General features: G+C 43.4%; 1 protein-coding gene across 4 annotated transcripts in view; it reads left to right on the top strand.

Annotated features, from left to right (window-relative positions):
* The window catches only part of MARCHF3 (membrane associated ring-CH-type finger 3), a 203,206-nt gene that overhangs the window by 131,183 nt on the left and 55,892 nt on the right, over positions 1-16,131 (top strand). For 3 of the 4 annotated variants that reach the window (XM_030193574.1, XM_030193572.1, XM_030193573.1), the window contains exon 2: positions 13,289-13,538. In XM_030193574.1, coding sequence (XP_030049434.1) covers positions 13,345-13,538 — 194 coding nt within the window. In that variant the 5' untranslated portion in view covers positions 13,289-13,344. Of the gene's footprint in view, positions 1-13,210; positions 13,539-16,131 lie in introns of all 4 variants that reach the window. The other variant, XM_030193571.1, reaches the window with a different exon arrangement.

Here is a 16,131-nt window from a genome sequence, read left to right as displayed (position 1 = left end):
TAGATGGTAATGGATGCTCACACCACCATAGATCCTCTCAGGTTAGGAGAGATCATGAGCTCCATGTGCTCCATGTGCTGCATGTGCTGCATCTATCCCCCACAGGAAGTTGCATAGCTGTGTGACCTCTCTAAGTAATTCACATCAGAGGTCACAGAGTAATCACAGAGAAATAATAGGTGACAGGCAATGCATGCAAAAATACAATACATTCCAACAAACCCCTTCTCATGCATAACTGTCATGCAATTATTTATTCATACAAAGTCCAAGCTTTATACGCAGATTCACAAAATGTTCTCTGGGTAACGGTTTGGTCATGATGTCAGCTGTCATCTCACTGGTGTGACAATAGTGTAGACTGATGACCCCTTCTTTCGCCAACTCTCGCACGTTGTGGTATTTCGTTGCGATGTGCTTGGTGCGTGACTGAACCTTGTCATTCTGTGACAGTCGGATGCAGCTCTGATTATCTTCCATTATCTGGATTGGTCTCTTTTCAGCTATTCCGAAATCCAGCAAAAGTTTTTCAATCCACATCAGTTCTCTGCACGCTTCCGATACGGCCACGTATTCAGCTTCTGTAGAAGACAAACTCACAATACTTTGTTTATGACTGGCCCATGAAATTTGTACATTTCCATACATAAACACATATCCACTTGTGGATTGATAATCAGAATGATCCCCTGCCCAATCTGAATCACAGTAACATATTAGTTTTGGATTACTATTGGCTGAAATCTTTAATTTACAATCAATGGTACCCTTTAAATACCTTACCATCCTTTTAACTGCAGTCCAATCTGATTTGGTAGGTGAGCTGACCCTTCTGCTCAAAATTCCTACTGCATTTGCTATATCAGCCCTGTATGTGGTAGCTAGATATAAAAGCTTACCTATGGCTGATCTATATTGGATGTTATCTGGTAAAGGTTCTCTTACTGTTTCATCCTTCAGAAAATCAGTGATCATGGGAGTGCTTACAACTTGGGCATCTTGCATACCTAAACTTTCAATAAGCTCATTTATTTTCTGCTTCTGGCTTAGAAGATAAGAACCATCATTTTGTTTCTCAATTTCTATACCAAGATAGTATGACACATTTCCAAGTTCTTTATCTCAACATTGTGGTTTAAACACTTTACAATGTCCTTGTACTCTTGCTCACTTTTGCTTGCAATGAGCAGATCATCAACAAAGCTAAAATGTATGCATATTGTCCATTTGTGCACCTAGTGTACAAGCATTTATCTGCTTCACCTTGCTTAAATCCTAAATTTGTCAATATTTCATGCAATTTATCATTCCAACATTTTGCACTTTGCTTTAATCCATAAGACCTTTGTTTAATTTACACACTAGCTGTCTTTGTTTTGTATTTATGAAACCTGTTGGCTGTTCCATGTACAAGTCTTCAGTTATATCTCCGTGAAGAAACGCTGTTTTCACATCAATGTGGTTGACTTGCATGCCTTTTGAGACTGCAATGCTCAGAAGTGTTCTGATTGTCGTGTGTTTCACTACAGGTGCAAACACTTCATCAAAATCTTCTCCATATTTTTGAAGATATCCCTTTGCCACTAATCTGGCTTTATACCTTTCCACTTTTCCTTGTGCATTCCTTTTTAACTTGAATACCCATTTGCATCCTATAGCTTTCTTGCCAGGAGGTAATTTTGTAAGAATCCAAGTATTATTTTTATCCAATGCATCAATTTCTTCTTGTGCAGCTTTATGCCATTCAGCAGCTTCTTCTGCTGGCATTTTCTCAATCTCATCCCATGTTAAGGGCTCTTGAGCTTCTGCTGACTTTGTTAAGTAAGACAGTCTTGGGGGTGGAACACCTTTGTTTTCCCTGGATGAGCGTCTGACAACAGGTTGGTCTGACCTTTCCGCATCCTCTAAATCTGAGAGTCCTTCTCCAATTGATTCCCCTTCTCCAACTGTACTGTCTTCTTCAATGATCCTTTCTGTGTCTGCTTCCTCTGTCTGTTCCTCGTTAGATACAGGTGAGTTGCTTTCAGACATCTGCCTTGGTATGGCATTTATATACACTGGCATGTCTATTATGGTTCTAGTTTCATATTCTGGATGATAAGGCTCATCTGGGATAATCCAGCCTTTATCAACCCTTTTGTTTTCATCAAAATATGTAACATGTCTTATGCCAACAATGCCAGTTTTCAGATTCAAAATTCTATATCCTTTGTGTCCTGGAGCATAGCCAACTAAAATGCCCCTTTCTGTTGTGGAATCCAGCTTATGCCTTCTTTGCTTTGGTACATGAGCATATGCTGTACTTCCAAATGTTCTTATGTGTGACAGGTTTGGCTTCCTACCATGCCATGTCTCATGTGGTGTGCGCTCAGCGCCATTAGTTGGCATTCTGTTTTGTAGGTACACTGCTGTGAGAATGGCTTCCCCCCATAGTCTTTTAGGGAGATTGCTATCTGACAGCATACATCTGGTCATTTCCACAAGTGACCTAAATTTTCTCTCTGCAACAGAATTTTGCTCTGGTGTATAAGCTACTGTTGTGATATGTTGAATGCCTTCTTGTTCTAGAAATGTGCGCATGCTTTGTGAAGTGAACTCACCACCATTGTCGGTCTGAAGAACCTTTGGTTTTCTTTCAAATTTATTGCTCACCATGGCTACGTATTTCTTCAGCATGTCTGTGACTTGACTTTTTTCTTTCAGCAAATAGGCCACACAATATCTAGAGAAATCATCCAAGAATATTAGCACAAATCTGTTATTTCCCAATGATGGGATATTAAACGGTCCACATAAGTCACTGTGTATTAAGTCCAGCACTTTATTACTCCTATTTCCTGTGTATGCAGGAAATGAGGGTCTCACACCTTTTTGAGTAACACAGTCTATGCATTTCTCCATTTTACCAGCATCTGCACTTATCTGAATGCCGGTGGCCAGTTGCTTACTGTAAAGATCCTGGATCACCTTAGAATCACGATGTCCCAGGCGGCGGTGCCAGATTTCCAGACTACATTTACCATCATTCTTCCTTACTTGCGTCATATGTGAGGCTTCACCTGAAATGCTCAGTTTATAAACATCATTATGCATAAAAGCTTCAGCATACACTTCATCATTTTTAGAGATTGTGCACTTACTGTTTTCAAAATGAATCGCAAATCCCTTCTTATCTAATGTAGATACACTAAGCATATTGCAAACTGCTTGGGGAATATACAAGACATCACTTACAGGAATTTCTTTAACTTCATTAGACACTTTGCATTTTAAGAATCCAATCCCTTTTGCTTGGATCTTAGCAGTCCCTGCGTTTGCAGTTTTAAGAATACCTTCCTCTGGACACATTTCCTGAAAGAAATCCTTACAATTGGTTAAATGGCATGTGCTCCCTGAATCCAAAATCCAAGTACTTTCATTTGAATTATTATTTACCATAGTCAAAGATTTTTCTGCCATTAGAAAGCCCTTGTGTTTATCTTTGTCCTTCATACATTTCCTGGTTTGAAAATTCTTTAGTTCCATTGGCTTAGGTGAGCTAGAGGGAGTGTTTTGTGTTTCCTTACACCATTTAGATACATGTCCCTCCTTTCCACATGAGTAGCAAATCAGCTTGCCCTTGGGTGGAGTTTTCCCATAGCTCCGCCTTCCTCTGTTCTTTGCCAAGAAATTTGTTTCATTTCTCTCTGACTTGCTTTGAGAACACATCTCCTCAGAATCATTTATTATGCATTCCTGCCTTAGTTTTGATGTTGTCTGTTCAAAAGATTGCCCTTCAATGGCCTCATTTACAGACCTAAAAACATCAAACTTCTTTGATAGTGAGGTAAAAAGAAATGCTCTTTTCAATGCATCACACATGGGAATTCCTGAAAGTTCTAACTTTTGAAATGAAGACATAAGATGCATAATGTGATCATTACATTTACTTTTATCCCTTAATTTGGTTTCATTCAACTCTGCTAACCAAATTGGTTGCTGCTTTGCATATGTAGTTGCATACATAGTTCTCAGTTTATATAAAATGTCCTTTGGTGTATCTTTTCCCTCCACTAATATGGCTTGTTTCTCTGAGAGAGCTTCCAAAAGCATGCACTTCACATAATAGTTTGCATTGTCCCATTCAGCCATATTTTCAGCTGTTCTGTCTTGGTCTAAGCATATATTTAATCTTTTTGCTCGAAGGAGACATATGAATCTTAGTTCCCACTGCCGATAATTAAACTCAGTTAATTTAGGCACCTTGAGAGAATAGAAAAATGGTGAATTTCTTCCCTCAGCCATTTTCTTAGCCTTCTGTCTGCTGTGTGGGGGGAGAGAGAGACAGACTGAATCTTTCCTTTAAAACTTAAGAGAAAAATGTGGCCTTTTTTTCTGCCTGGTAATATTTCTCTTCTTTTTCAATTCCTGGACCCTGGGCCCATAACCCTTTTGTTGGATTATTTGTAGTAAATAATTAGCAGATTTTAGTACACACAGCTTCAGCTTTAGAAATGTTAATTTCTTTCTTCATCTCTCTCTCATTCACCCCTGAATAATTCACTGCTGAGTCACTTTAAAGTTGAAGTAACAAAACATCTGTTTACTCACAGTTTGTAGTTAGATTATAATCAGACAGGCTTATATATACATATTACTATACATTTGTATTATCAGCTCCTTCCATGTGCTTAGATGGTAATGGATGCTCACACCACCATAGATCCTCTCAGGTTAGGAGAGATCATGAGCTCCATGTGCTCCATGTGCTGCATGTGCTGCATCTATCCCCCACAGGAAGTTGCATAGCTGTGTGACCTCTCTAAGTAATTCACATCAGAGGTCACAGAGTAATCACAGAGAAATAATAGGTGACAGGCAATGCATGCAAAAATACAATACATTCCAACAATTTTATCCCACATTAAACATGAATTAGATTGGAACCTGGGATCATTTAATTTTTTTTCCTGGCTAGAGTAATGCATTGCCCCCCTCCCCAGGCTCTCTCCCCAGCTATAGCCAGCTCTGCAATTTTGAGGGGGGCGCAGAGGTGGACTGGGGAGAGAGCCTGTTGTTAAACATTTACCAGCACACCACTGATTAAGGGAATTAACACACACTAAATGCTAAGAATCCAATAGATATAAAACTGGTTTCTTAGCATTTAGCACATGTTAAATCCCTTAAAACACGTTAAGACCCTCACCCCTGCGCAAAGGCCCTAACTCTGCTTGATGAATTCCATCCCCCCCCCCCCCTAATGAGGTACATACCACATCTTTTTTTTTTAATCTATATTTTATTGTTTTTCAATAAGGCCAAACCACACCACATGTTTTTATGTGGCAGGCTCTGTATTTTGGCGTAGGGTGCTAGTCAGTTAAAGAACAGGAACAGCCTGTCTACAGGAGCAGCCTGTCTAGGAGATGGTTAAAAGGTTATCTATTTGGTCAGACATTTGCCAGTAGTAGTTAATAGGTAGCTTTAGCTATGTTTTATTTTCTACTTGGCTGGGAAGGGTTTTATATTAGCACATATGAGAGAGGGGTCACAAGGTAAACTTGAAAAGATTTGGCTTTTAGTGTGTGGTCTTGTTTTGAATATTTTATTATGGATTAGACTTTTGTTTTATATTATGGTTGTTGGATTATTTTGTATGTGGGGTGGGCAATTTGTATTTTACTTGCTTTGTTTATTGTAATTATAAATGTTAGATAGTGGGCCATGTGGTGTACTACTGCTGAATATAAAGAAAATGAGCCAGCCACTCTTGGCCATATATTTTGGTCCTGTTGCCCTATTGTGTATTTTTGGACACAAGATCAGTCGCAAGTGCAGCGCATTTTTCGGTTTTGTCTTCCTTTGCAACCTCAGGTCTACTTGTTTGATCACTATGCTGGCCTTTCCATTTAGCCTAACAAAAGGAAGCGGATATTGTTACATTTATTTCTGCTAGCTCATCGTGTTATTCTTCTGCAATGGTTGATACCAACTCAACCTAATGTGATTCAATGGCTGAACTTGGTCTATGCTTGTATGATTTTGGAACGTTATAATTTTTTTATTTTTGTTACATTTGTACCCCGAGCTTTCCCACTCATGGCAGGCTCAATGCGGCTTACATGGGGCAATGGAGGGTTAAGTGACTTGCCCAGAGTCACAAGGAGCTGCCTGTGCCGGGAATCGAACTCAGTTCCTCAGGACCAATGTCCACCACCCTAACCACTAGGCCACTCCTCCACACTGGGACCACCCTGGTCACTGAAGGCAGTTCCAATCCATCCAACCGATCGTAGTTGGGTCTTGAATGGATTGTTTCATTTTCTTCATCTCACTGTGCTTTCCCTTTATCAACCAGGCCTGGATAAGAGCATGCCAAATCTGGTTCATATTGACTCTGGGTGGGATGGTGGGTAGGCTGGGGGCAGGGGAAGGGGAAGAGGGGGCATGTTGGAGTTATCTGTTAAAATGTTTATTCTGTTTCTTCTCCTGTGTGGTTTCAAAAAGAAAATGAGCCAGTCCTGATTTATATGAGGTGATGTTTATTTCATCCTATCCTTTTTTTGTGGTCTTTTTGCCAATTCTGTAACAGCATCTGGGTGTCCAGATTCCTTTATAGGATTCTAGTGTAATCTGACATTGGCACACCTTGCTTTTAGGCACCCACAGTTAATGCCAGACGTGGAGGGGCATTTTCGAAAGGGACGCCCATGTTTTGATATGGATGTCCTCGCAAAAAGTCCCGATCTAGGGGTGGGGAAACCCGTATTTTTGAAACAAGATGGACGTCCATCTTTCGTTTCGATAATACGTTCAGGGACGTCCAAATCCTGAAATTTGGTCATACCTAGATTTGGTTGTCCCTAGACTTGGTCATTTCTGATTTTCGGTGATAATCGAAATCAGGGACGTCCATCTCAGAAACGACCAAATGCAAGCCATTTGGTCGTGGGAGGAGCCAGCATTTGTAGTGCACTGGTCCCCCTGACATGCCAGGACACCAACCGGGCACCCTAGGGGGCATGGCAGTGGACTTCATAAATTTTTCCCAGGTACATAGCTCCCTTACCTTGTGTGCTGAGCCCCCAAACCTCTCCAAAACCCACTACCCACAACTGTACACCACTACAATAGCCTTATGGGTGAAGGGGGCACCTAGATGTGGGTACAGTGGGTTTTGGAGGGCTCGCTGTTTCCTCCACAAATGTAACAGGTAGAGGGGGTATGGGCCTGGGTCCACCTGCCTGAAGTGCACTGCACCCACTAAAAGTGCTCCAGGGACCTGCATACTGCTGTGATGGACCTGAGTATGACATCTGAGGCTGGCAATCAATATTTTTAAAGATATTTTTTGAGGGTGGGAGGGGGTTAGTGACCACTGGGGGAGTAAGGGAAGGTCATCCCCAATTCTCTCCGGTGGTCATCTGGTCATTTCGGGCACCTTTTTGTGGCTTGGTCGTAAGAAAAACACGACCAGGTAAAGTCATCCAAGTGTTCGTCAGGGACGCCTTGTTTCTTTCGATTATGGGTCGAGGACATCCAAGTGTTAGGCATGCCCAAATCCCACCTTCACTACCCCTCTGACACGCTTCCTTGAACTTTGGCTGTCCCTGTGACGGAAAGCAGTTGGGGACGTCCAAAATTGGCTTTCGATTATACTGATTTGGATGACCCTGTGAGAAGGACGCCCATCTTCCGATTTATGTTGAAAGATGGGCGCCCTTCTCTTTCGAAAATGAGCCCAATAGCAACACACTGAGTGGAGGAGTAGCCTAGTGGTTAGAGCACCAGTCTTGATAGCTAGAGATGGCTGGTTCAAATTCCACTGCTGCTGCTTGTGATCTTGGCTAAGTCACTTAACCCTCCATTGCCTCAGGTACAAAATTAGATTGTGAGCCTTCCAGGGACAGGGAAATACCCAGTGTACTCACCTTGAGCTACTACTGAAAAAGGTGTGAGCAAATAAATTTATTTCCCACCTGTGCTTTACCCATGTGAACGCCCCCTTTCATTTACACATTATGCTACTCGTGCGTACACCTTACAGAATAGCACTTAGGCACATAAGTGTGCCCTTGCCCAGAAAAGGGCTAGTGTGCATACAAGTGGTGTGTAAATCCCAGAGTGCAGTTCTAGACTTGCCCTTCATCAGTGCATCTGCTGAAATCTAATGTGTCCCAGGGTCACCATTCACTGAACTGCACCATTTGTCCCCTTGTGTGTTCAAGCTGTTTCGTAATTGCTGAAAACCACGCTGCCTTTCAGCTTATTTGTAATGGGGAAAACTGGCATGCAGTAGGTGCCTGGAAGCCTGGTGCCCGGAAAGCCAGCGGGTGTAAGGTTGGAGGGAAAAGAGTTTTGCTTCAGCCACTGAAATACTGTAGGCCCCCAGGTCAGTCCACCTACAAATGTTCATCAGGTTATTTGGGACATTGTGTTGTGCTGTTGTGTAGGTAGTTGGTATTGCATAATTGAGTATCTCATTCACCATGGAACTTGTACTTTTCTTGCAATTGTATTTTTCCCCCTGTGCACATACTAAGCAAAGAGAAGGTTTCAACCAGGGGAATTTACCCAGCTAAGGGGTCCTTTTACCAAGCTGCAGTAAAAATGGCCCTGCGCTAGTGATGGGGGCTGTTTCTGCCGCGCGCTGAGGCCCTTTTTACCGCAGCGGGTAAAAAATGACTTTGAGGCTTTTTCCTCCCATTACCCTTGCAGATTGTCACACTTTCTTACTGTTTTCTGTGGGGATTGTGTGTTGTTTGTATTCGAGGGTTGTCAGAAACCCAGGACTGACCTAATTGGGTAACTTGGCAACTCTCTGGTTTATTTATTTATTGCATTTGTATCCCACATTATCCCACCTCTTTGCAGGCTCAATTTGTCGTGGATTTAGGAAATAGAAAAGAATATACATTTGGTTTATGGAGGGTTAGGGTTACATGGTGGTAAAGTACATGGTTGTATTTGGCAATTAAAATTCAATGCGAAGAAATGCAAAGTGATGCACTTAGGGAGTAGAAATCCAAGAGAGGCGTATGTGTTAGGAGGTGAGAGTCTGCTAGGTACGGATGGGGAGAGGGATCTTGGGGTGATAGTATCTGAGGATCTGAAGGCGATGAAACAGTGTGACAAGGCGGTGGCCGTAGCTAGAAGGTTACTAGGCTGTATAGAGAGAGGTGTGACCAGCAGAAGAAAAGAGGTGTTGATGCCCCAGTACAAGTCGTTGGTGAGGCCCCCCCTGGAGTATTGTGTTCAGTTTTGGAGGCCGTATCTTGCTAAGGATGTAAAAAGAATTGAAGCGGTGCAAAGAAAAGCTACGAGGATGGTATGGGATTTGCGTTACAAGACGTATGAGGAGAGACTTGCGGACCTGAACATGTATACCCTGGAGGAAAGGAGGAACAGGGGTGATATGATACAGATGTTCAAATATTTGAAAGGTATTAATCCGCAAACAAACCTTTTCCGAAGATGGGAAGGCGGTAGAACGAGAGGGCATGAAATGAGATTGAAGGGGGGCAGACTCAAGAAGAATGTCAGGAAGTATTTTTTCACGGAGAGGGTGGTGGATGCTTGGAATGCCCTCCCGCGGGAGGTGGTGGAGATGAAAACGGTAACGGAATTCAAACATGCGTGGGATAAACATAAAGGAATCCTGTGCAGAAGGAAGGGATCCTCAGGCGCTTAGCCTAGAATGGGTGGCAGAGCTAGTGGTTGGGAGGCGGGGCTAGTGCTGGGCAGACATATATGGTCTGTGCTGGGGCTGGTGGTTGGGAGGCGGGACTAGTGCTGGGCAGACTTATACAGTCTGTGCCGGGGCTGGTGGTTGGGCGGCGGGGATAGTGCCGGGCAGACTTATACGGTCTGTGCCAGAGCCGGTGGTGGGAGGCAGGGATAGTGCTGGGCAGACTTATACGGTCTGTGCCAGAACTGGTGGTGGGAGGCGGGACTAGTGCTGGGCAGACTTGTACGATTTGTGCCGGGGCTGGTGGTTGGGCGGCAGGGATAGTGCTGGGCAGACTTATACAGTCTGTGCCAGAGCCGGTGGTGGGAGGCAGGGATAGTCCTGGGCAGACTTATAGGGTCTGTGCCAGAGCTCGTGGTTGGGAGGCGGGGTTGGTGGTTGGGAGGCGGGGATAGGGCTGGCCAGACTTATACGGTCTGTGCACTGAAGAGGACAGTACAAATAAAAAAGTAGCACATGTGAATTTGTCTTCTTGGGCGGACTGGATGGACCGTGCGGGTCTTTTTCTGCCGTCATCTACTATGTTACTATGTTACTATGTATTACAGCTAAAGACGTTATAAGACATTCCTATATATATTAAAGATTGTACAGTTGCATGTGTTGATCTTTGTGATAAATCTTGTCGAAGAGATAAGTTTTCAGTAGTTTGCGGAAATTGGCCAGTTCATGGACCATTTTCAAGTTGCGTGGTAGTGCGTTCCATAGCTGTGCACTCATATAGGAAAAGGTAGATGCATGCAACAATTTGTATTTCAGACCTTTACAATTGGGAGGATGAAGATTGAGGAATGTGCGAGAAGATTTTATTGCATTCCTGGGTGGTAGTTCTATTAGGTCTGACATGTAGGCTGGGGCGTCTCCATGGATGATCTTGTGGACTAGGGTACAAAGTTTGAACGTGATGCGTTCTTTAAGTGGGAGCCAGTGTAGTTTTTCTCATAGGGGTGTCGCGCATTCGTATTTTGATTTGCCGAATATTAGTCTGGCTGCTGTGTTCTGGGTTGGCTGGAGTTTTTTAAGTATTTGCTCTTTGCAACCAGCGTATAGTGAATTACAATAGTCCAGATGGCTGAGTACTAGTGATTGTACCAGATTGCGGAAGACTGACCTTGGAAAAAATGGTTTAATTCTTTTTAGTTTCCACATTGAGTGAAACATCTTTTTGGTTATGTTTGTCGCATGATTCTCAAGTGTTAGGTGTCGATCAATGGTGACTCCAAGAATTTTTAGGGTGTCCGAAACTGGTAGGTTTAGTTTAGGTGTGTTGATGGTGGTGAATTTTTTCTTATTGTATTGCGAAGTGAGTTCAAGGCATTGGGTTTTTTCTGCGTTTAGTTTCAGCTGAAATGCATCTGCCCAGGAATTCATGATGTGTAGGCTTTGATTGATTTCATTGGAGATTTCCCTTAGATCTTGTTTGAATGGGATGAAGATCGTTACATCGTCAGCATATATATGTGGGTTTAAGTTCTGATTCGATAGTAGTCTGGCCAAGGGTGTCATCATTAGGTTGAATATGGTCGGTGAGAGAGGGGATCCCTGTGGAACACCGCATTCATGCGTCCATGTAGCTGATGTAGCCGAATTTGATGTCACTTGATAAGAGCGTGTAGTTAGGAACCCCTTAAACCAGTTGAGAACGTGCCTCCAATGCCAAAGTATTCAAGGATGTGTAATAAAATTCCATGGTCAACCATATCAAATGCACTTGACATGTCAAATTGTAACAGTAGTATGTTATTCCCGTTTGCAATCAGTTGTTTAAGTTTTGTCATGAGTGTGACTAATACGGTTTCAGTGCTGTGGTTGGCGCGGAATCCTGACTGGGAATCGTGTAATATTGAGACCTTGTTTAGATATTCTGTGAGTTGTCTGGTCATCATACCTTCTGTTATTTTGGTAATTAAGGGAATGGATGCTACTGGTCTATAGTTCGTTAGTTCGCTGGCATTTTTCTTTGCATGCTTGGGTATGGGGGTGAGTAAAATGTTACCTTTCTCCATTAGGAAGAGTCCGTTTTGTAGCATAAAGTTTACGTGGTTTGTTAGGTCCGTTATAAATTGTTGAGGGGCTGACTTCATGAGGTTGTTTGGGCAGATGTCTAATTTGCAATGAGATTTGGCAAATCTTTTAAGTGTTTGTAAGATGAGGTCTTCCGGTAGTATTGTTAATTCAGTCCAGATCCTGTCTGCTGGGTAAACTCCAGGGTCTGGGTCTAGGCATTCTAGGAGTGCAGTGTAGTCGATGGGGCTGACAGGTATTTTAAGTCATAATTGTATGATTTTCTCCTTAAAGTACTTCGCCAAGTCGTCGGCTCCTGGTGTGTCTTTGCTGCTGTTGGTGACTGGAGTAGTATCTATTAATTTATTCACGAGTTGGAAGAGTTTGTGTGTGTCTTTGTAATTTGGACCAATTTCAGTTTTGTAGTATTGTCTTTTGGTTTGTCTTATGGTATATTTATATTTCCTTCGGAGTTGCTTCCAAGCGTTGAGAGTGGGATCATCTTTCTTTTTATTCCACGCACGTTCTAGTTTCCTAACTTGTGTTTTGAGTTTTTTCAGTTCTTCATTGAACCATGGTATTGAGTTCTTTCTGTGCGAGGTTCTGGTTTGGATTGGTGCAATGTTGTCTAGTATTAATTTACATCTGTTATCCCATTCTGAGAGGAATTGGATTGTGTCTGTCTTTATTGTCCATCCCAGTGACGATCCTAGGTCAGCTGCCACCCGGGGTGGATCGCCGATGCGCACCCCCCCCCCCCGGGTGCTGCATGACACCCCCCACCGGCGCATCAACCCCTCCCCCCCCGGGGTGCATTCTTAGCTGCTGGGAGCAGCCGCGCGGCTCTCGGCTCCGCTGGCTCCCTGCTCCCTCTGCCCCGGAAGAGGAAGTAACCTGTTCTGGGGCAGAGGGAGCAGGGAACCAGCAGAGCTGACAAGCACACGGCTGCTCTCTCCACCCCTCCAGCAGCGTGCACCCGAGGCGGCATATCTCACCTGTCCCTCTTCCTGTCTCTCACCTATCCACCCCCATCCTGTTAGACTGTCACTGGAATGCTTTGATGTTTCACTTATATATACTGTCATCTACCAACATTTGCTTATTTCCGATCTGAGGAAGAAGGGCAACCTTCGAAAGCTAATCAGCTTTGAGCCTGCAAAGAGGTGGGATAAGGTGGGATACAAATGCAACAAATAAATAAATAAATAAATAAATAAATGTATTATGTCCAATAAAAAAGGTATCATCTTATTTTCTTTTCCATGTTTTATTTTGTTTGATTTCTATTGATTACCTTTAAAAGTGGACTAACACGGCTACCACACCTCTCTACTTGAAATCGATTAAACCTGTTCTGTACCATATGTTATCAGTCCTCATGAAATTGGACCATTAGCTGCTAGCAGTACATTCCCTGTGTTTTTTTGTGTGGATGAAAGGAGTGGCAGTAACACATATCCGTCTTGCTCTTGACAGCGAAGGCTGGTACTGTCTGTCCTAACCCACCAGAAACACACTCAGTAAACCTGTGTGTCTCTTTCTGATCTGTCCTAGATGGGAATCCTTTACAGACGTGGACACTCATAGCGGAGTCCTTGCCATCTCTGACCATGACCAGCAGCTGCTGCAGTCAACTGCCGGAGGTGCCGTCAGATCGTGCCGGATCAGCCCCTTCGGTGAAGATGATGGGGGACTGTGGTGGGCTTGGTGGGAACAGCCACCCATTGCCTCATTATGTCATGCAAGTGTCATCCAAAGATGGCCAGCTACTATCCTCGGTCGTGCGGACCCTCGCCACCCAGAGGTAGTCCAAAGGCTAAATGAGCACTGGTGGGGGAGATAGGGATAGGGTAGAGGCTCTCTCTTGTGGAGGAAGAGGTGTGAAAAGAAGCTTGTCCTTGGTTTGCCATTTAAAACTTTGCCCGCCTCCTTTTTCTTTATTAACAACTTGAGTAACAAGTGGCGTGAAGAAAGGAGCTCTGTATTCTCTTTTAGATATACTGTCTTGCAGCTGCAGTTAAATACTGGCATCTTTGCAGACGAGAAACAGCTGTGAGTGATAAGCTGGGACTGTGTAGACATGGCTCTTTATTACAGATTTCACTCCCACACCCACCCCAACTCATTCAAAGGAGGGGCTGACAGGGGTTGTTTCATTAGTCATGCACTGTCAGTTGGGAGAATACTCCCTACAGTAAGAAGAGGGATGTAGTTTCAGAACTGTATTTAAAGGAGATGCTTTATATCTACAGTTGAACTTGCCAGCCTGCTCTCTATCACTGATTATTCCCAAAACACTGCTTGACCAGCAAACCATGCATGCCCTGTATATTAAGCTGCTTGAACTCTGTCTTCCCCTACCCCTCAATCCCTGGCCACTTGGACTTTCAGGGGATGTCTCATGAATATGTATGAAATAGATGTGCAGCCACTGGAGATAGTACATGTTAATATATTTCATGCATATTTATTTTAGAGAACTTGAAAACCAGGCTTGCTAGGGCCCGAGAACAAGTTTGAGCATTAATGCATGAAACCATTTCCTAAATGAATGTCAGCCTGTGGTTTCTCCTAGGGATAGATGAGAGCAAAGCTGTGTGACACATGCCCCAGTAACAAAATGCCTTTTTGTTTTGGGGGGCTGGTAGTTCCTTCTCTTTCTTGCTGTTCAGTTGGGATCCTGTCACTACAAACCTTTATTCACAGATAGCAGGGATATTTTATAATTCCCCCCTCCCCTCCTAAACACACCTGACAGTACTCAACCACTGGCCATGCACTTTCTAGAATCCAGCGGTGTGGCACTGAATCCAGCCATCGGATGTCACCCTTCGGCAATAGCTGTGACTCTTCCTCCACAGGAACTGTGAACACTGCCTCCGAGCAAGACTTGACTCATGGATGAACCCAGAGCCTTCTGCATGTGAATCCCTGAGCGCTGGAGGTCCAGGAAAGGAGGAGAAACCCAAGGGTTCATATAAACTTTTATTGAAGGTTGACCCTACTCAGCCGAGTTTCGGCAACAGCCTTCATCAGGGGGCTACAAGCGTAAGTGCAAAACATATAAACAAACAATTACATAGTAGATGACGGCAGAAAGAGACCTGCATAGTCCATCCAGTCTGCCCAAGAAGATAAATTCATATGTGCTACTTTTTTATTTGTACTGTCCTCTTCAGGGCACAGACCGTATAAGTCTGTCCAGCCCTATCCCCGCCTCCCAACCACCAGCTCTGGTACAGACCCTATAAGTCTGCCCAGCACTATCCCTGCCTCCCACCACCAGCTCTGGCACAGACCGTATAAGTCTGCCCAGCACTATCCCTGCCACCCAACCACCAGCCCCAGCACATATACAATTACATGTAAAATAAAATCAAATATGAAATAGCATGGAAAAATGCAGTCAACCATCAGATATTACCAACACAATCTTCAATATGAACTCAAATAAACATAAGTCCATACATCTCCCTGCAGAAAAGGGAAAACAGCCTAGATTTAAAAAAATATATAGTACAAAAACAGTAGGAAAATGCAATACCTTGACTGAACAACCACAATACTGCCTAAAGTAAAAATGAGATATTAAATGTACAGAGTAAATGAATGTGTATGATTTTAATTGTTTGTTGATATGTTTTGCACTTACATTTGTAGACCCCTGATGAAGGCTATTGCCGAAACTCAGCCGAGTAGGGTCATCCTTCAATAAAAGTTTATGTGAACCCTTGTGTTTCTTCTCCTTTCCTGGACCACCACCGCCTTTTTTTGGACTCCAGTCTGTTCGCTTCAGCAATGGCTATGAAGCCGGGAACTGTGCACCAGGGCTTCTTCCATAATACTGTATCATGGGCTTTAAATTCACCCACCGTAACCTAGAAATTGACTGGAACCCACTAAGCTAGCAGCAAAATGCATTCCAGATTAATAGAAGCAGAGAAAATCACCAGACCATGTCATCACAGCCATGGTCCCGCATGCTAGACGGATAAGGGCTGATTGTCCAGGGCAGAGTATACTATTTTCAGATCCACAATGATAATTTCCTAAAATAAACTGTAGTGGCCTCCACCTTCCACTCCAGCTGCTGTAGGGAAAGCTGGCACCAACTTAGTACTTTCATTTTAGAAAATTACCATTATGATCTGCTCGAGTCAGTGAAGAAAGTTTATTAATCTGACCTTTGAAGGGAAGCAAAGGTTCCAGGACAGTAACAAGAGGTTCACATTGATGACCTGGCAGAAAATCACCACTGGCAAACTTATGTAGTGCAGTTTCTCAACACTTTGTGTCGTGTGTGGAAACTGTCGGCCTCAAGTCCAGGCAACATCCACCACCTCTCGCAAGAGGTGAGAGGTTGACAGGGAGTTGGGTCCCATATGAGAAGTGCTAGA

Source organism: Microcaecilia unicolor, chromosome 2, assembly GCF_901765095.1.
Source record: "Microcaecilia unicolor chromosome 2, aMicUni1.1, whole genome shotgun sequence".
Classification (NCBI taxonomy): domain Eukaryota; kingdom Metazoa; phylum Chordata; class Amphibia; order Gymnophiona; family Siphonopidae; genus Microcaecilia; species Microcaecilia unicolor.
This window is presented reverse-complemented; position numbering and strand designations above follow the sequence as displayed.